Source organism: Marmota marmota, unplaced genomic scaffold, assembly GCF_001458135.2.
Source record: "Marmota marmota marmota unplaced genomic scaffold, marMar, whole genome shotgun sequence".
NCBI classification, from domain to species: Eukaryota; Metazoa; Chordata; class Mammalia; order Rodentia; family Sciuridae; genus Marmota; species Marmota marmota.
The window spans coordinates 16,655,321-16,674,948 of NW_026000185.1; the positions used below are offsets into that span (position 1 = coordinate 16,655,321).

The following is a 19,628-nucleotide window of genomic DNA, read 5'->3' on the forward strand; positions in this document are numbered from 1 at the left end:
AGGTGCCCAGCCACGTGCTCAGGGGCGGGGGCGGGGAGCGCAGGAGACTGGCTGCGGGTTTGGGGGGTGTCGGAGGGTGTTTTATAGAGTGTGATCTGCGCAGGGCGACGATCCCCCGAAACCCTCTCCTGTCTTGGGGCGGGGAGCGCGCCGCACCCCCACAGGCAGAGGCGCGCGCTTTCTCTGAACAGCAGCGGGGACCACTGAGACCCTCGGAACTCGCGGGCTCCCTTTCGGGGAATACCCAGCTCAACCCCTTTGTTTTCTGAAGGGTGAACTGAGATCAGACCAGGGAAGTGACTTGCCCCAGGTCACAGATGTCATTTTTGTTTTAGGCTGATATGTATCAATTGTGTACTTCATGCCAGTTACTAAGCGCAATGTGAATTCTGTTAGAAAGCAGGAACATTTACCTCTTATATTCAACAAGCAATGTGCCTGGCACGGTGCTGAGCCCTTGACAGATATTAACCCATTAAATTGTCATCATCCTATGAGGGTTTAGTGCGACTTTTATTATTATTATTTGCATTTTAAAGGTGAGGACACCTGGGCACAGAGAAGTTAGGAAACCTGTCCAAGGTCACACAGCTGGGAATTCGTTGAGTTGGGAGCCATTCCCAGACAGTCTAGCCTCACAGGGCAATCTACTATATGCTGTAGTGTCTCTTCACATGACAATTCCTCCTGTCCATTTTGCAGATGAGAAAACTAAGGCTTGCTAAAGGGTAAATCCTTTGAACAGAGTTGCCCTACTGGGAAGTGACGGAACTGGGAGTGAATTTTCATTCTGTAGCTTTAGAATCTGGCTCAGGACCCCTCTAGGAAACTCCCTCTCATGGGGACTGGGGTCTCCTAGTAGAAACAGGGCCTGGGGTGGCGGGCAGCACATTTGGGTCATCTGGGGCTGCCTGGGTGGAAGCAGAGCTACCTGCTGGCTCGTCCTTCAAATCTCAGCTCACCCTCCCCTTCCCCAGAGCGGCCAGCACCTCTCTGACCAGAGGAACCCCTAGGGCTGGAAGCTTTAGCGGAGGGAATTGGCACAGGAAATCAAGACCCAAGTCCCAAATGTGGGACCGTATCTGGAGTTGCTTGGGAGATGTTCCAGTGCAGCAGATACAGGGAAGACCTGGTCGGTAAAAATTAATAATAATAATAGCTGGAATTTATGGAGTGTCTGCTCTGTGCCAGGCAACCATAGTGAAGACTGCAAGTGGTTCCCTCCCCTGGCAGTCCTAGGAAATAAAAATTGTTATCCCTGTTACATGAGAAAACTTAAGTACAAGAGAGGCTGAGCAACGTGGCCGGCAGGGACAGAGCTGGGACCTGGCAGAGCTGGTGGGTGAGTCCAGGTGGCCCAGAGCCTCACCTTCTGAAGACCCTAGAAGCCCTCTCTGGGTGGTGCCCTGAATCCCCCGCCAGGCTGAGAGTCCCCTGAGCAGTTGTGGGCGTCACCCCTGCCAGACCAGGCACAGCGTTGGAGCTGAGTCTTCAGGTCCAGGGCGTGACACTTTGAAGCTTCTCGGGGTGGGGGCTGCCTGCACCTGGAGCCTTCCAGAAGAATCTTACCAGGCAGCTCTGGAGGGCCATGGAGGAGGAGAACTCCCGCTTTGACCCCAGAGGAGCCTGCGCCGCTCTCTGCAGCCTGGTGGATGGATGCAGCTGTGTGTCCCTGGTGGCCCTTGGTCACCCTGGTTGACGTTGGGATCAGGCAGGAGTTTCAAACTCAGATGCACAAAGGGGCTGCGCAGTAACCACGAAGAGCTGCAAGTTGCTATCCCTTATCCAAAAAGCTTTCCGCCTGAAGTGTTTGGATTTCAAACTTTTTTTTTCCTGATTGTGGAAAATTTGCATATATATAAAGAGATACATTGGGGCTGGGAGCCACTTCTAAATATAAAACTCATTTATGCTTCCTATATACCAAATACACATAGATAAGGGTAATTTTTTGTGGCGGGGGGTACTGGGGATTAAACTCAGGGGCACTCCATCACTGAGCCCCATCCCCAGCCCCATTTTGTATTTTATTTAGAGACGGTCTCACTGGGTTGCTTAATACCTTGCTTTTGCTGAGGCTGGCCTTGAACTTGCAATCCTCCTGCCTCAGCCTCCCCAACCACTGGGATGACAGGCATGTGCCACCGCACCTGGCTAACTAATAGTAATTTAATGTCATTTTTAAAAGCACCTGTGTGTTGACTGAGGACCGTCCCCCCGGGGTCAGAAGTGTGGAATTTCCTGCTTACAGTATCATATTGGTGCTCAAAGAGTTTCAGAGTTTGCAACATTTTCCGATTTGGGGATTTGGGATGCTCCATGTGAATGTGCCTCATGTGAAGGTCACGGCCATGGGGAGAGCTGGCCCAGTGTCATCGCAGGTCTTAAACAGTGTTCTGAGGATTTCCTTATCAAAGTCCTGCTCACCGTGGCTGGGAGCCCCACCCCGGGGCCTGTGTGGCAATGGCTGGGCTGGAAGCGCGTCTCTGGACGGGGTTTCAAGTGTGTCATGGAGGGAGGCGTCGCCAGGTGGAGACCCACTGGCCTGGTTGGTGAATTGAGATCCTTCATGGAAAACACCGGCAGAAAGCCTGGCTTGGAAGAGACTAGGTTAATGTGACCGATGGCCATTTCGACCAGAGAATCCAAGAAAAATGATCAAGACCCTCTTAAGTATTTTAAAACATCTGATTATACAATAAATGCACAAATAATTCTTCTGTATTTAACAATTTAACAATGCTAATTACATGTGAATTTTTTTCTCCTCATCGCTACCCCCCATCGCCTCCCTCCCCCTCCCTCCCTCTCCTGCCAGCCCTGGCTGGACATCACCCACAGCGGAACCCTAGCTCAGTGCCTTAGCTTACTTAGCTGTAGCACCCAGCTCTGCTCAGTGCCTTATAGTGTAAGGGGGGGAAAAAAAACAAGAAAAATGTAAAAGCAGGCGGTAAGGCTGGGGGAGGGGCTGGTGGGTTTGGGGGTGCATGTTTTTAGATACTAAAATATTACAAACCTATAACATATTAAAATAGTGTGGTGTGGAGGCAGGAATAGAGGGACCAGTGGAGCATTAAAAACAACCAAGGATGCCTAAGAAACGGGTGTACGGATGGGCAGGGGAAAGGGAGATGGCATGCCTGTGTGGTTACGACTGGCTAAACAGTAAGAAAAGAAATGAGTGTCCTTCCCCAGAGCTCGTGCTGAAATGAATTTCAAAGGAAAAGATGAGGTCAATGTCAAAAAAAAAATGAAATCACCAAAAGACTAGAAGAAAATATTGGGAAAGGCTTGGAAATATGACAGCAGAGACAGAGACCTGAAAGGAGAAGGGGGAGATGGGATTTGACGGAGACATGTGATGAAAAGATCATCAACCAAACCAAAAGGCCCACAGAAACGTGGAGAAACACTTCCTGCGTGGATCCCAGGTGAGTAGTTCATATCTTTAATTAACACAGAGGGAAGTTTCTTACAAGTGATTGGAAAGAAACCAACTTTACCAGACGCAAAGGACTCGGCCAAAGGAGAGGAAAGGAATGGTGACAATGACGGGGTTAAGTGTTTATTTTTGCTAGTGACTGTTGGGCAGTTTCCAGGCCCGGGGTCTTCCTGAGCCCGCTCATTAACCCAGGAATTAGGTATTGTCTTCATGTCCCCATTTTCTTAAGAGGGTTAAATCACTTGCCCCCCGGGTCAAAAAGCTAATAATGACCGCAGCCAGGAGTGAAGTTTGAATGTGGCTATTAATTAACCCTGAATGTTGCCGACAGTTTTCTGTAACCCAGGAGATCCTATTCAAGATGCTGCCAGCGCTGACACCGATAGACACTTGTCACTGAAATTGAACAATCACTTATTTGCCAGGGGACAGAGGTTAGCAGAAGGTGGGCGTCTTGAATGGATGAAGCACCCCCGCGTGGGGGGGCACATAAACTCTTTTATGTGGCCTCATCAGTTCTATTCATTCCCTCCTGCAGGAACAAACCTCAAGATCGTCACCCAATTACATTGTCCCCTTTCAGTGGTGGCTTGTGTAATTACAGCTTCTAACATGACACACATTTCAGTTCATACCACCTCGGCCCACCCAGCCTCAGTGAAGCGTTCTCTGCTCTTCTCTCCCTGGGAACAATTGCCTGGCCTCTTGTTGGTGGCCGGGGGCTTAGCCTGGTGACACCCATGTGTTCCTGCATTGTGGTGCGAGCCTTGAGATTTTTTTTTTTTTTTTGCACCCAATGCATCCTAACAAATGTTCCTCCCTTCTACTTCATTCTTTCCTGCCTGCTTAGGTAATCACTTCTAGTGGGCTTCCTTGTGTCCTTCTGTTTAGGACATAGTTAAGAATATACTCTCTCATCCAGACTCGTGCTCACATGAAAGGTGGCAATGGATACATACTCTTCGTTACCTTGGTTTATTTTCATTGTTGTTTGGAAACTTCCAGAATATATCCCTGTTAGGGGTGTAGCTCAGCATAGAGCACATGCTTAGCCAGTGCAAGACTCTGGGATCAATCCCCAAAACCAAAAAATACATGTGCGTGTGCGTGTGTGTGTGTGTGTGTGTGTGTGTGTGGGTGGGTGTATGCACATATGTATCCTTGATTTATCCTGGCTTGAATGTCACTCAATATATACAAGTATCAAAATATCATGGCATCCCAAAACATGCATCACTTTTATGTATCAGTTCAAAGGATTTTGATCATTAACCATTCAGTGATTAAAAGGAAAAATATATCCTTTTTTTTTCCACATTTGCACAGAGAATGTCCTTATTCTTCTTCATACCTGAGCAGCCGCCCGTGGTGTGACATTTAAGCAACTCCCTTCCAGTGACACACACTTGACTTGTTGTAAAGTTTTGCTATTGTAAATGAATAACCATGCACATTCAGTGTTTCCTGGAATCCAGGAAAAATTCCTGGAAGTAAGAAGATTGGGTCAAAGGGGGAAAGTATTTGTGATTTTGATACATAGTGCCAAATTGCCCCCATGGGGTAGCACCAACTGGCCTGCCTGGAGGGATCACACTCCTCCCTTCCCCCAGCTTCTCCCTTCCCCCAGCTTCTCCCTTCCCCCAGCTTCTCCCCTCCCCCCCAGCTTCTCCCCTTCCCCCAGCTTCTCCCCTCCCCCCAGCTTCTCCCCTTCTCCCCAGCTTCTCCCCTCCCCCCCAGCTTCTCAGCAGCAGCCATTGGTATGAACATTTTCAAACTTCAGGAGTTGTCTGTTTCATTTTAGGGCATATTAGAGAATTTAAAAAGCTGATTTCCATGAATTCACATTCTTAGAAATTTTTTTTTAAACAGGCTGATTAAAATAAAAATGACATACTGAGTTAGATGGTATTCTAGGTGGTATAGTCAACAGCATTGTAGCTGGTCCATAGAGATGCCAAACCTGGACAGCTCATGACCAAAGTTTGGAAAGTGTCTCCGTGATTGCTCTTTTTCCTCTTTGGAATGATAAAAGCAGGAGTTTGTGCTTCCTGGGGGCAGGGTGCTCTGTGGAGCGCTTTCTCATCACAGCCCATCTGTGAGGTGGGTGCTGTGGTTATCCCCACTTTCTGGACCAGGCACCAGAGACTCAGAGAGGGTGTCGCCTGCCTGGGGTCACACAGCGCACCTCGCCTGTGCTGGTTAATCTTCTTCTGTTCTGAGGTTATTTCCAGCCGGGCTCTCAGTCTGGCCTTGCCCACCTATCTGCTGAGGATGGTACCTTCAGGGGCATTCATGCCCTGTGTGTCTGGGGATGACTCTGTTCTCATTCCCTCCTCTGGCTGGCCCTGGTGGGGTGCACCCTTGCTTTTGTGCTTCGGTTCAGCCTCCTGGTGCCCGTGGCTTTGCCTCACCCCGGCCAGATTCCAGCCACCTGTGAACCAATCCACAAGGCCATTCAGACTGAGCAAGGCTATTTTAGGTTTGGAATTGGAGGTTTAAAGATTTTTTTTTTTCGGTTGGTCTTTGATCTGCACTTCCTTTCTCCTCAGCCCTCTGTGTCCGGGGTCAGGTGATGGGCTAAAGATGCTGAGCTGGATCTGCTTGTCCTTTGGTGCCGGACATTTGTCACTGTGGAGACTCTGGTGGGGAGTGGGGGTGGGGGTGGGGAACAGGAACCTGAGTGGCCTGTCACTGGCCAGGGCTGGATTTGTATGAGATGAAGGGTGGCCTCATCCCTGTTAGGTTGGATACCTTGGGAAGGCTGAGGAGCAGCCAGGCAGCAGGTGACACTCAGGGGTCCCCACTCAGCCAGCTGTATCTTAGGAGCCTGGGAAACTTGGGCTCCAATCCTGGCTCTTCTGCTTCCTTGTGCTTTGTGACCTTGGACAAGTTACCTCTCTAAGCCCCAGTTTGCTCACCTGGATACCAAGACAGTAATGACCCCTCCCATGCTGAGTATTAGGAGGACTTATTGACCTGATTCAGAATGCTTAGCACCGTGCATGGCAGAGAGGAAGTGCTCCGTGCATGTTGGTAGTAAAAGTCACGATTGTGGATTATTCTTTGCTGTTATTCAGCTGTCTCTTGAATCAGGGTCAGAAGCGATTGGAAACTTGGAAATCCAGCTGCCTAGACCTAAGCAACGGCATGAACTAGTAGCAAGAGGGGTCATTCGAGGACCTTGTGGAAGGCTGATTCCTTGGGGTGCAAGCGATGACCGGACACTGGACATCCAGGGCCAGGCTGCGGCAGGGTTGCAGTAGTTCCCAGCCTGCTTCTGAAAGCACTTTTCACTGAGCCAAATGAGCTCATTTTGGATTTTAGGGGATATGTTCACCTGTGGTTGTCCCAGCCAAAGGACTGACTGTAGGGAGGAGGAGGGCGAGTGGAGAAGCTTGCAAGGGGTGAGTAGGAAGGGGGAAGAGTCAAGACAGTAGGGAATGGTGGGGACTGTGGAAAATTGGAAAGCTCATCTCCTATCTAAAGGAAGGCACTGATGCTCGGTCCTCAGAAATATGCATCAGGTATCGACACAACTGGTGATTTCACAAAAGGAGCCGGAAATTTACCTTGTTTAATCTGACATTTCATGACTTTTAAAGATAGTCCAATTTTTTAAGGAATATCCTATGAACCAACTGTGCAGGCTTGATATGGCCTGTGGGCTCCTGATCGTGACCTTTTGGCATGAAAGAGGAGCCCGGACTGGGATGGTTGAGGCTCTAGGTGGCCCGGAGGGGTCCACCGGAATGGTCTGGGATCAGATGGGAGCTCAGACTGTAAAATGAGGTGGCGGAGGGATTAGAACAGAGAAGGAGGCCACGTCTCTGAATGGGATCGAAACCAGACCCCAGGGAGAGTGATGGCGGAGAGGTTACGGGGCTCCCCAGCTGCACCCCAGGGCTGGTCCACCGGCGCCCTCCCACCTTGCCTCTGCAGGACCAGCAACTAAGGAGTTACCGCCCAGCACACCTCGGCCCTGCTGATTGGTCAGTTAATCCATTCTGATTGGTCAGTGGGCGGAGCCTGTGCCAAAGCCAATGTAGATACCTTGCTTGACTCTTCTCCCTGGTTGCAGTAATTGTCACCTTGGATTGGCTGAAGCCCCAAGGAGAACTTTAGAGGACACAAGAAGGCAGATGGAACAGGAAGAAGGGTGCCAGGCCTCTGAGGGTCATGCATGCCTACGCTGGGGTCATGTGACCTTTGTCCCCGCTTCTTTCTGCTCCTTGGAGCCCACTCTAAAAACCAGACGCCTCAGCCTGAAGCTGCGGATCTCCTGGCCTCTACCTGAAGCACAGTGCTCAGTGGACTTGACCCTGGAGTCAAGTGTCCACTCTGCCCCAGCCAGCTACAGCCAGGGGGTTGGACTTCTTAAAGAGCAAATGTGGCTGTGGGGACCCTTCCATGTCAGACCTGGGCAGATGCCTGGCAAGATTCCCCTTGAGGATCCTGGAGTCATGTCCGGGTGTGGCTCTGTGGCTTTATTCTGTGCTCCAGGTGGCAGGAGGGAGGAGGGCATAATTGATTGGGGGCAAGACCTGGGTGGTCTGAAGGCGGTCTCGGGACAGATGGGTGGAGTTGATACTTTACAGGCCTGAGCCCAGGTGAAATCTGAGTTCGGGGACTGAACTCCCACAGTCTCTAAATAAATCATAAATTAATTTTAAAAATTTTATTTGGTACCGGGGATTGAACTCAGGGGCACTCAACCACTGAGCCACATCCCAGCCCTTGACGGTCTCACTGAGTTGCTTAGGGCCTCATTGGTGCTAAGGCTGGCTTTGAACTTGTGATCCTCCTGCCTCAGCCTCCTGAGCCCCTGCCTCAGCTCCTAGCCACTGCACCTGGCTAGGAAATCAACTTTTACTTGCAACCTGCCTAACTGACTTTACTGACCCTATCTGGCTCTGGTCAGTCTTGTGCAGTCCTGAGTCATTTTTCGGTAACAGCACATTTTTTCTGTAACAGTTCTGGGCCTGGCTCAGGAACTCTCAGAGATGAACAGTGATGACAGGCTTTACAGCTGCCGCACATCTCACTGACCTCTTAGTTACCAGCTGCCCTGAGAAACAATGTACTTGCTGAGGCTGGGAAGCCATGTCACCCTTGGTCGCTGGCTTTCCCCATCTGTAAAACGGGTGTGTTAAGCAATAGGTAGCTCATAGGGACATGGTGGGGACTGAATGTTTTAATGCCTGATAAATCCCCTGTAACAGCTCTTGATGTGAGTAAATGCTCAGTACACATTACTCTCAATCATTAAATATTGACTGAGCGCCTTCTTTATGTCAAATATAATAATGCCCCGGGGATACAGCACTTAGCAGAATTGCCTATATAATCGAACTTGTGAGAATCATTGGATTGTTTAAGTGAGACCATGTGGAAGATGTGGCAGAGGAGGACACAACTCTCCCTGTCCCTCCCCCATTTATTCCTGTGATAAGGTAGTCTGTCTCCTTCCTTCACAAATGCATCTCCAATACCTAGGAAGGACCTGGCCCTCTGTTAACTGGGTGAGTGAATATGAATGAATGAATAAATGAATGAATGAATGAAGCGCTGTTTTAGCTGCTCCTTGGGAGATGAAGTGTTAATGGCTTGAGAGGGGGGAAGGGAGAGTAAATTGGGTATCAGCACATCTCTGCAGGGGACCAGCCAGGCAACCTTGAGAAGTTACTCTTCAGCCTAGGCCCTTTTCACAATGGTTAAAATGGGAACAAATAACACCTTCCACGTGGTGTGTCCCGAAGACTGGAGTGAATCTGAGACACCCAGCACGCACATGCAGCTCTCAGCAAACAAGTTGTCTCTTCCCTTCCCATTCTACGGGACACTCGATATGTCCTATGGAAGCGATATGTGGAGATGGAGAAGGCTCTTGATAGTATTTGCTTAGAACTGCTTGAACCCCTCTCCCTGAGATCTGGCAAAGACATGCTTCCATGCAGGAAAACGCACAGAGGCCCTGTGTGGTGAGTTGGGATTTCTTCCTAAATCTTAAAGGAGCTGTTTTCTTGGGTACAAGGTAGGTCTACAGAGAGTCAAACCTTAACTGAGAGAAAAGCCTTGACTTTAGCAATGTCAAAAAACCCAGAGGGGGCCTCAGAAACCAAGAGGAGAGAGAGAGAGAACGTCCCCAGACCATGGAGGACAGCTGGCCCGGGCCATTCATGCCAAGCTTCTCAGGGTCCAAGAGACCTGATCCCAGCAGCCTCCTGGGAGAGGTGAGGGAAAAAGATGGCGAGCCTGCCTTTTAACTCCTGTGCAAGCTCCACCCACTGGGCCTGGGCCAATCAGGGTCTTAGAATCTAACCTACCAGAGAGAAACTCCTCCTCCTTGGAAGTTGAGTAGGGTCCAGCAAGAAGCCCAGAGCTCCCCCTACAGGCCAATACCAGGGGTTTCTTTTTAGGTGGATTTGGAGCTGGCATCCCCAACCTGAAGGTGGATGCTCAAGGGACACGATAGGAAGCGTTCTATGGCACAGTGCAGGGGACTTTTTCTAGGAACCTGATGTATGACTCGGTCTCTGTCCAGGAATGGAGACAAGGCTGGTTGAGCTGCTGTTCAGGAGCCTTTAGATTTGGTTTGGCACTTTCCAAGCTCTGCTGTTGTTACTAAGGCAGCACCGTGAGCAGGACAGGTGGCTGCTGGGGTCCTTCTGCATACTCTGAGCACTGCAGGACACTTCCGGCCAGAGCAGAGTGGACCAGCCTCTCAAGCCTGGCCTTCTAGAGCTCTGCAAGGGCCAACATTTCACCTCTCTGACCTCAGAGGTTTGCAGAGCCTTGAAAGAAACTGCAGCTCATGAAGAAGACGCAGGGTGACAGAGGCCGGCAGCAGCTGGGGATTTCCAGGGAGGCCTCTTGAGACAGCTTTTCATGCAACCGGCTTCATTTTATTTTTAAGAACAGCAAAATTCACCCGAGTTACTAGACCATTCTAATCACTAATAGAAGTCCCCAGATGCGCCTCTTTCTGCTTAATCCCTTTTCCACTCCTGACCCTTTTGGATCACTGATCTGTTCCCTGTCCCCATAGTTTGCCCTTTCTGGAACGTCCTGTAAACGGACTCATGCAACGCAGCGCCCTCTCCGTTTGACGTCTTCTCTTAGCAGGTGCTTTGGGGGCTCTTGAAGGTGGTTGCCGGGTCTGTAAGATGTTCCTTCTTATTGCAGAGAGGCGTTCCCTTGGGTAGATGTGCCACAATTTATGTTTCCTCTTTGGAGCTATTACGAGCAAAATGACTCTAAGTCTTCAAATACAGGTTTTGGATCGACACACGTTTTCATTTCACCTGGGTCTAGATTGCCGGGTTGTGTGCCGTAAAGAGTATGTTTAACTTTATGAGAAGCAGCCACACTATTTTCCAAAGGGCCTTGGCCATTCACACTTCTTCCCTCCTGTATGAAAATTCTAGTGAAGAAAACATCTTCTCACTGATACTCTATACTTTTTTTTTTTTTTTTTGGTACTGAGGATTGAACTCAGGGGCACTCGACCACTCAGCCCCATCCCCAGCCCTATTTTATATTTTATTTAGAGACAGCATCTCACTGAGTTGCTTAGTGCCTCACTTTTGCTGAGGCTGGCTTTGAACTCGTGATCCTCCTGCCTCAGACTCCTGAGCCTCTGGATATCTTGATACTTGTTTTAATTTTCTAAACGTTTGGCAATTTTAATAGGTATGTGGACTATTTTTAAAATTTAAAAATAGCAGTTTCCTTAGGAGGACTGCTCATCATTTCAATAGCACATAAAACGGTGTCTAATTATTGCATCTATTTATTTATTATTGCATCTATTTATTTATTATTGCATCTACTTATTTGCTTCCTCGTTCGCTTTCTGGGTCTGTTACTGGCCTATAAATTTCAAGCACACGTCTCCACCTGCAAAAGGACCTGTGCATTGGCTGATAGAGGAAGAGAGAGGTAGCTATAGCAAAGACTGGGGTGTCAGATCAGCTCTTTGGGGGGCAAACCTAATGCATGTACTATTAACTTGAGCCTTGCACTGTTTCACAGGGAAAGCAACTTTTGCACTGGGTTGGGAGAAAGAAGGAGTTTCGTAGTCAGAACCCTGAGAGAAGTAGAACATCTCTGGAAAGAGCAAGGAGGTGCACAGCCCGAGGCTGATAGGGGGTGTGGCTCATTTGGGGGTGAAGGAGTTCTGTGTGCTGAGAACTTAGTTCTATGGCATAGGGCAGGGGGCTTTGTCTAGGAACCTGATGTCTGACTCGGTCTCTGTCCAGGAATGGAGACAAGGCTGGTTGAGCCGCGGTTCAGGAGCTATTATGTGCCAGGGTAATAGTAATAATAATGCAGAAGCTTCTAGTGCTTGGTATGTGCCAGGGGGATCTAAAATGTCTCGATGAGCTAATCCATTCCTTCTTCCCAACCATCTCACCCTATAATGATAGTCTGAGCACTATCATTATCTCCATTTCACAGACAAGGAAACAGAAGCAGAAAAAGAGGTTCTGTAACTTGCCCCGAGGCATGAGACTGAGAAGGAGCCAGGCAGTTGATACTCCAAAGTCCGTACCTGTAACCACGGCGCTACACTGCCAGGTTGGAACATGCTCATTAGTTAGGGAAACGTTTAAGCTGCTCTAATAAACAGCCCCACAAACATAGTGACTCCAGCAAGACAGAAGCTACGTGTTCTCTCAGGTGTCAGCCCAAAGGGACAAAGTCCAAGGCTGAAAGGGTGGCTCCCAGTTTGGGTTCCAGGTGGGTCACTTTCAGTTCCCAGGTAGCAGGGAGGAGGAGAGGGGTCAGGACGCTCATTCCTTGGAAGGGAATGATCCAGAAGCACCCACATCCCAGGAGCCAGAACCCAGCTGCCCAGCCTCCCCAAGCTGCAAGGGAGGCTGGGAAATGTGGTCCTAATTGGCTGGCCGTGGCCTCTGCTAAATCTCCAGGTTCTGTTATTAGAGGGAAGGATGGATGTTGGTGGGGACCTAGCGGTGTCTGCCGCAGTTGGCAGACTATTGGTTGAACTTGAACTTTGTTCTGTGGGTGATGAGGAGCTGGCAGATGGGCTATTATTATTATTAGGTAGGATTTTGTGCCTAGACTCGAGTTTTAGATCACTCCAGCACTTGTTTGGAGAATAAAGGGAAGGGGGGAAATAGGAAACCTTGTGCCTGTCACTTTGTTTTGCTGCCTCTGAAGTCCCTGCTACAGGTAGGAGCCAGTCACTTGGGTCCTTGGGGGGTCAGTTGGAGGATTTGCAGGCTGAGTGTGTGCTGGGGCGGAGCTGGAGTGGCCAGCTCTTATTCACTCCCTTGGTGACCGTTTGTCCCAGGGATCTAGCTCAGGTCCCATTCATCATCAGGTGACGAATCCAGGGAGCCCCCGTTCCGTCCTTGGTGAGTTCTCCAGTGACACTCAGCATAGCGTGGATCCTGGGCTTCCCACACTGACTGGCTTCTTTTGGTTGTTGTTTCTCTTGACCTTAGGATCCCCGGAGCAAGCACAAGTTTAAGATCCACACCTACTCCAGCCCCACGTTTTGTGACCACTGTGGGTCCCTGCTGTACGGACTCATCCACCAGGGGATGAAATGTGACAGTAAGTACCTGCTCTCTCAGGCAGCCTCTATGACAGGCAGAGGCAGCGGGAAGGTCTGCTTCCTCATGGTTTGGGGTCCAAGTCTGTAGCACATTCTCCCAAGCCCCGGGAGGGGCTGGTGCACCCATTATCCATTGCCACGTGATGGTCCTTCCACCCCACAACACAGTGGCCTTAAATAATGGCCGTTTACTTAGCTCATGGCTGCTCAAGGCAGGCCTTTGGGTCTGGCCAGGCTCAGTGGGTGCGGCTGAGCTTACTCATGCAGATGGGGTGGGTGAGTGGGCTTGGGGGGCATCTGGGTTTGCAAGCCCTCCTCCAGGTTTCCAGAAGGATGGCCGGATGTCTCCTGGGTGACGGGACTGCTGGCCGCAGGTCTTGCTGGTCAGTAGGCTGGCCTGGGCCTGCCCACTGAAGCCCCAGGGTTCCCAGTGCTTGCGGAGGCCCAGCCCATGGGAGTCTTTGCTGGTGTCTGTTTGCCCCGTTGGTCACAGCAAGTCACGTGACAAGGTGCACAGAGGGCGAGGGGATCGTCCATGGTGTGGACCACAGGGAGGCCCTTCCTGCAGCTGAGCCCCACAGATGTTTCCAACAGCAGTGGGCAGGCTGCTGAGCTCCTCTGCAGGGCAGACCTCCCTGTGCCCGCAGCACCCGCGGGTCTGTGCGGGCAGAGGGGAGCCGCGTGGTTCTCTGCCAGACTCCTGTATGTTAAGCAAAGGTCTGGTGGCCTCTGGGGCTTGAGAGCTGTGGCTGCAGAGGTGCAGGGAGGCTCCAGGAGCTGGTGGCTCCCAGGGGCCAGTTGGCCTGTGTAGCTGAACAGTCACAGGGGTCCTGAGGCCCAGAGGACAGCGGGAGGACCCTCAGGGGCAGAGAGGTTCAGGAGAGAGAGAGTGGGATGGGTGAAGAGCGCGAGAGTCAGACACACACCCATTCACACATGGACAGACTCAGAGGGACAGAGGGACACATAGAGCCAGGCACACAATGCTGTGTGGCTCAGCTGAGAGAGCCTCGGGCGGAAGGAAAGACAGACAGAAAGACTGGGACCAACACAGAGGTGTGTACTGGCCTAGTGATGGAGAAGACCCTAGGGACAGAGACGGGAAGGCACATGGGAGAGACAGAGAGGCGGAGAGGCAGCGAGACATGGAGGGAGAGGAAGAGACGGTTGCAGGGGCAGAGAGGGACAGACCTGCTCCCTGGGGCAGCTGAGGGGGCCAGGGGCACAGAGGAGCAGGGATCAGAGCCAAGCCAGTCGCACGGATGCGGGGACAGAGGGACAGAGATGGCGCAGACACAGGGAGGGCTGCAGAGACACCCGTGGGACAGCCGGCGCCCCCAGCGAGACGCAGGCCAAGCGGCCACCCTGGTGCGCTGTCCCCCAGGAGCGTTCCTCTCATCACCGCGCCCTGGACCCCTGGACGTGGGGCTGATGCTCCCGGCAGGGTCCCGGGGGCTCACTTCCTTCTCCCCCCACAACTGCTTCCCGCACTTGGCAACCTTCCCGCGGTGCCNACTCTGAAGCTGGACCCAGAGCCAAGGATGAAAGAGTCTCTGGTGACGTCTTTTGCTAAGGATTCTAGCTGAGGCCCTCGGAAGCCTCAGCTTGGAACCCACTGCTCTGTCCCTCTCTGTGCAGGAAGGGGCCGGGTATTTGCTGTCTGCCCCAAACTGGCTCCAAAATGCCTGGGTTGACAAGGCCCTGTTCTTGCCAATCCTACTTCACTGGCTTCCGGGGTGGACACAGAGGGATTGATGCCTAAGGACCAAAGGGCTCCTCCGTACCTGTGGCTCCCTGGGGTCTCCCGAAATGCCCCCTGGGGCGACTCCGCCCCGCCCCAGAGGACGCGGTCACCGTCCTGCAGCGGCCCCTGCTGCACAGACTTAGGGAACTCCCCCACCACACCGGAGGCGACATGGATGACACCGTGGAGGACGCAGAAGGGGACATTTGTGGGTCACAGGATGCATGCGATGGTGAAGGGCCACATTCAGCTTATACTCTTCCTCTGGGTCTTCCTACATTTCTGGTCGCAGTCATCTGCCTAGATCCCCTCTTTGCATTCCCCCTCCCCCCCACCCAACCACCCAGGTGACACCCTCCGATGCAGTGGTGGTCACAGTGATGATTCACGGCTGTGCCAGGGTGGCCGAAGGCCCAGCCGTCTGCCCTCAGTTTGGGACAACTCTGAAGGTGGGGACTGGGGAGAGGGTTGGAGAGGCCTTTGGATGAGATCTTGGCAGGGCCGGCTGGTCACTGCCTCCAAGGGAGAGGAGCAGGAAGGCCCAGCCGGCCTCAGAGGGTGGGGGCAGATGTCGGGGTCCCGGCCTGAGCCAGCCTGAGCCGTGCCCTCTCTCTCTGCCTTCGCAGCCTGCATGATGAATGTCCACAAGCGCTGCGTCATGAACGTCCCCAGCCTCTGTGGCACTGACCACACGGAGCGCCGTGGCCGCATCTACATCCAGGCCCACATTGACAGGGAGATCCTCATCGTTGTCGGTAGGTGGCCCTGGGGCTTCTGCAGAAGCTCCCCCGGGTCCTGGCCCAGCTAGACCTGGGTGTTTGAAGAGGGAGGATGGTGGGTGGTCGGGTGGTCAGAGGGGCCAGAGGGTTGTGATGCCCCCTGTACCTGACAGCGGGTGTCCTTAGAAACTGTACGCCCTCAAAACTATGTTCCAAGCCCCTCTGGGACCTTCAGCTCAGAGGGGGACCACCTGAGCCCCCTGGACTTCTGACTTTCTTTTCAAAACTTTTTAATTGACGTATAATAACGGTGTGTATTCCTGGAATATAGTGTAATATTTTGACACATGTGTACAATGTGTAATGATCAAATCAAAGCAATTAGCATATCCATCACCTGAAATTTTCTCTGTGTTGGGTACATTCCAGGGGCTTGTAGCTTTCACAGGATTCTCCAGTACCTTTCTTTCCCTCTTTCCCATTCTTTCTCTCAATATCTTCAGAGTGCAATTCTATTTCCTTTATTCAGGTAGTAGAGAAGGGATGCTTGGTTCTTCCCTAAGCATTTCCAGCCCGGGGTGGGAGGGGGGAGACCATAGTCTTGATGTTTGACATCAAATTTCAGAGAATGCTATGTCTTGGAGAGGAGGAGGTAGGAGGTGTGAAATCCAGGATGCACCCTGGGGCTTTCCATATAATTTAAATGTTTTTCTTTAACCCAGTGGAGGTCATTCTAGTGGTCACTGTTATGCTATTCTGGATACTTTTTGCCTGTTTAAAATATTTAATAGGAAAGAAGGATAATACAGTGTAGTGGGGAGGTCAGAGACCAGGCGAAGAAAAAGGGTTTTGTCTGCTGCTCACGAGGTGAGCCCTCAAGACAGACTTGGCTCATGCAAAATTGGAACTCCGCTGTGCTGGCCTGGCAGGTGCTCAGCCATAAGCCATGGTAAAAGCAGAGCAGATGGAACTAAAACTTTGAAGGAATTCTCTCTTGTAGGCTTGCGACACAAACTGCTGTAGACTTTACATAACTAATTAATATAAACAAGATTTTATGAATCCGTAACTTAGAATATTAGTCATGGAAGGCAGTGATGTTTTGCAAAAATTGGTTTGTTTCTAAGGTCTCAGAATGGTTCCATAGCTCTGATGTGCTGAGCCCGGAGTTGGGAAGGGCTTTACTTAAACCATATGAAAGTCGAAAAAATATCCTGGTAAAATACAACTCCTCTTTAAATTGCAGTTTGTGAAGGCCAGTGAGCTTTTAGACAACGTGCACTGCATCACATGGGAGGAAAGAAAGAATCTGCTTGGCCTCCCAGGAGGATGCTAGGAGGGCCCAGGGGAAAATCCTGCATATGCAGGACCCAGGAAAACAGTCCCCGTCCCTCACTGTCTAAACCACCTGGTACCCAAGGTTCAAAAAATGAAGCTCTTCTTCCCTCTAGTGTCAACATCTGGGAACTACAACAACTCAAAAATTTGCTGCAGATAGAAAGGATTGGGTGCACAGTGCACAAATCCTTTCATGTTCTCTTTTCCAATCCCACAACAACGTTGAAAGATCTCTCTCTACTCTGTCAACTTTATAAATAAAGCATCCGAGGCTCAGATAAGTTATATGCCAAGAGCTCACACCATTGGTAATAATAAAACAACAGCTAACGTTTATTAATGTGTCCATCATTAATGCAGAGCGCTTAGAGGCAGTGCCTTGTTTAAATTTTTCAGCAGCTCTAGTGAGGAAAGCGTTTTTATTCTCCCCAGTAGGAAGTGGGCTTAGAGAGTCACATACACTTTCTCGCCCAGGTCTCTCTGGCTCTTGTGTACTGTACTCTACACTAAGTTACTCTTCACCTCATTTTTTGTTCCTTGAATCCCTTCCCTCCCACCACCATCTTATTGGTTCTCTTTGTGGTTTAGGTAGAGTACTCTGATGGACGGTCTTGGGGAGTCTTTGTTCTGATATGGGGATTCAGGTGCTTTTCAAGTTCAAGGTCAATGTCTGCCCCTTAATCATAGATATGCTCTGGCCCTTCCGGAGTCTTGGTGACAAGCCAGTGATTCTCAGGCAACCCCAGGACACGCCTGGGAATGGGGCGGTATTCGTTTCCTAGGGCCACTGTGGCAAAGTAGCACATGCCAGGTGGCAGGAAGCAGGACATTGGCTCTTTCAGGTGCTGGAGGCTGGAGGTAAGAAATCAAGGGGCAGCAGGGCGGGCTCCTTCGGCGGGGCTCCGAGTGTGTCTCTTCCATGCCTGTCTCCTCACATCTGCCGCTTGCTGGTCGTCCGTGGAGTCCCTGGGCATCACTTGAGTCTCTGCCTCGTCCATCACATGCATTCTTATCTGGGATCTCTGGGGTCAGATATAGGGTCACCCTGACCTACTATGACCCCATCTTAACTCAACTATATCTGCAGAGACCCTGTGTCCAAATAAGGCCACGTTCACAGGTACCAGGACGAGACCTTGCCTGTCTCTTTGTGGGAGTCACAGTTTGACCCATAATAGAAGGCAAGAAGTTGGGTGTCCCTTAAGAAGTGAGGGGTAGAATTGCTGCATGTGGAGGGCTCTGACAGGTGCAGCAGCCAGCCTTCTCCAGTTCTGGTGTGGTTTTCCAAGGGCTTCGTTATGGGGCAGCGTCATTGCCATCCCAAGAGAAACCAGGACTCCTCGAGACTGAAGGACTTGACTCCCATCCCCGGCAGAGCTGGGATGTGCGCCCGGGGCCCCGTGTCACTGTCCCCATCTGGCACCTCCAGGAGGCCGTGCGCAGCCTGTACTCGGCATGTGGAGTGACTGATGACAGAAGAACCCGAGGCTCTGGCTGCGTTCTCTAAACACAGCTGTTTTTGCTCAAGTGTTGTGTTGGGCTTCAGGAAAGGCCTGAGGGAAGCCGGGCGGGGTGTGGGAAAGGGTCAGCGAGGGGGCAGCCTCTGTCAAGGACATGCAAACCTGGTCCCATGGGCTCCTCTGGACCAGGCCCTGCAGCACTGAGGAAGTCCTGCTTGGAGACAAGGGGACTGGTCTGTCACCCTCTAGGTCGGCACTGCTATGAGATGACTGTGTCTCCAAAACCCACATATTGAAGCCCTGACCCCCAATGTGATGGTATTTGGAGGTTGTTAGGGAGCTAGTTAGGGTTAGATGAGGTCACGAGAGGGCAAGGAGAGAGAGGGGGTGGGGAGAAGGAGATCACTCTCTCTCTTCCATGTGAGGCTGGTCCCCATGGCAAGCCGAGAGGTGGGTCCTTGCAGGAATCGAATCTACCTGCGCCTTGGTCTTGGACTCCCCAGTCTCCAGAATGGTGAGACATAAGTGCCTGTTGTTTAAATCACCCAGTCTCTGGTGCTTTGTCATAGCAGCCCAAGCTGACTAAGGTGACCTTTGTGACAGGCTGCTGAGGTTGGAGGCGGGACCGTAGAGGTCCAGGTTACCTGGCTACTATGGCTACTCTGCAGCTGAGGGTCATTATCTGGACACAGGGACAATCATGAGCCACCAGCAGCCTGCACTCATAGCAGCTAGGGAGATGGGCGCATGACTAGAGCCAAGGGGAACTGGGCAGGGTCCAGTCACATCCAGGACACCAGGGCCCCCCCCCCTCCCAGGTCTCCTTCTGATGTCATTGTTAGACACTAGGTGCCCCCTTCTTGATCTTGGCCCACAGATCAGCAAGGAGAGAGAGAGAGAGAGAGAGAGAGAGAGAGAGAGAGAGAGAGAGAGAGATAACTTGGGACTCTTTCTAGCACACAGGTGGCCTTGTGGTGTGTGTTGAATTGAGCACCTCACCTCACTGGGACCCCAGAGGTATGTGCCATGTTAGGACCTCTCACTCACCACCAGCCCCCAGAATGTCCCTTGTGTTATCTTGGGAAATCCCAGCATCTCCAGGAGTCAAAGGTTTTCCATCCCCCTGGCTACTGAGACCTGCTGGTGGATCTTCCCCCGGGTTTCTTGCAGGTCACCATCGGAATGGAAGTGGGGTCGGATCCTCTTCTTTTAAACACCCGTCCGTGGCCTCCTACGGTCTTCAGGACAGACTGAATCTGTCGTGATGGTCTTAGTCTCTGTCTTGAGGCCTTTCCATCTGTGCACCTCTCTCTCTCTCTCTCTCTCTCTCTCTCTCTCTCTC

General features: G+C 51.3%; 1 protein-coding gene across 2 annotated transcripts in view; it reads left to right on the forward strand.

Moving 5' to 3' along the window:
• The window catches only part of Prkcb (protein kinase C beta), a 262,797-nt gene that overhangs the window by 100,471 nt on the left and 142,698 nt on the right, over positions 1 to 19,628 (forward strand). For both annotated transcript variants that reach the window (XM_015490650.2, XM_048789666.1), the window contains exons 3-4: positions 12,913 to 13,024; positions 15,396 to 15,524. In XM_015490650.2, coding sequence (XP_015346136.2) covers positions 12,913 to 13,024; positions 15,396 to 15,524 — 241 coding nt within the window. The remainder of the gene's footprint in view (positions 1 to 12,912; positions 13,025 to 15,395; positions 15,525 to 19,628) is intronic.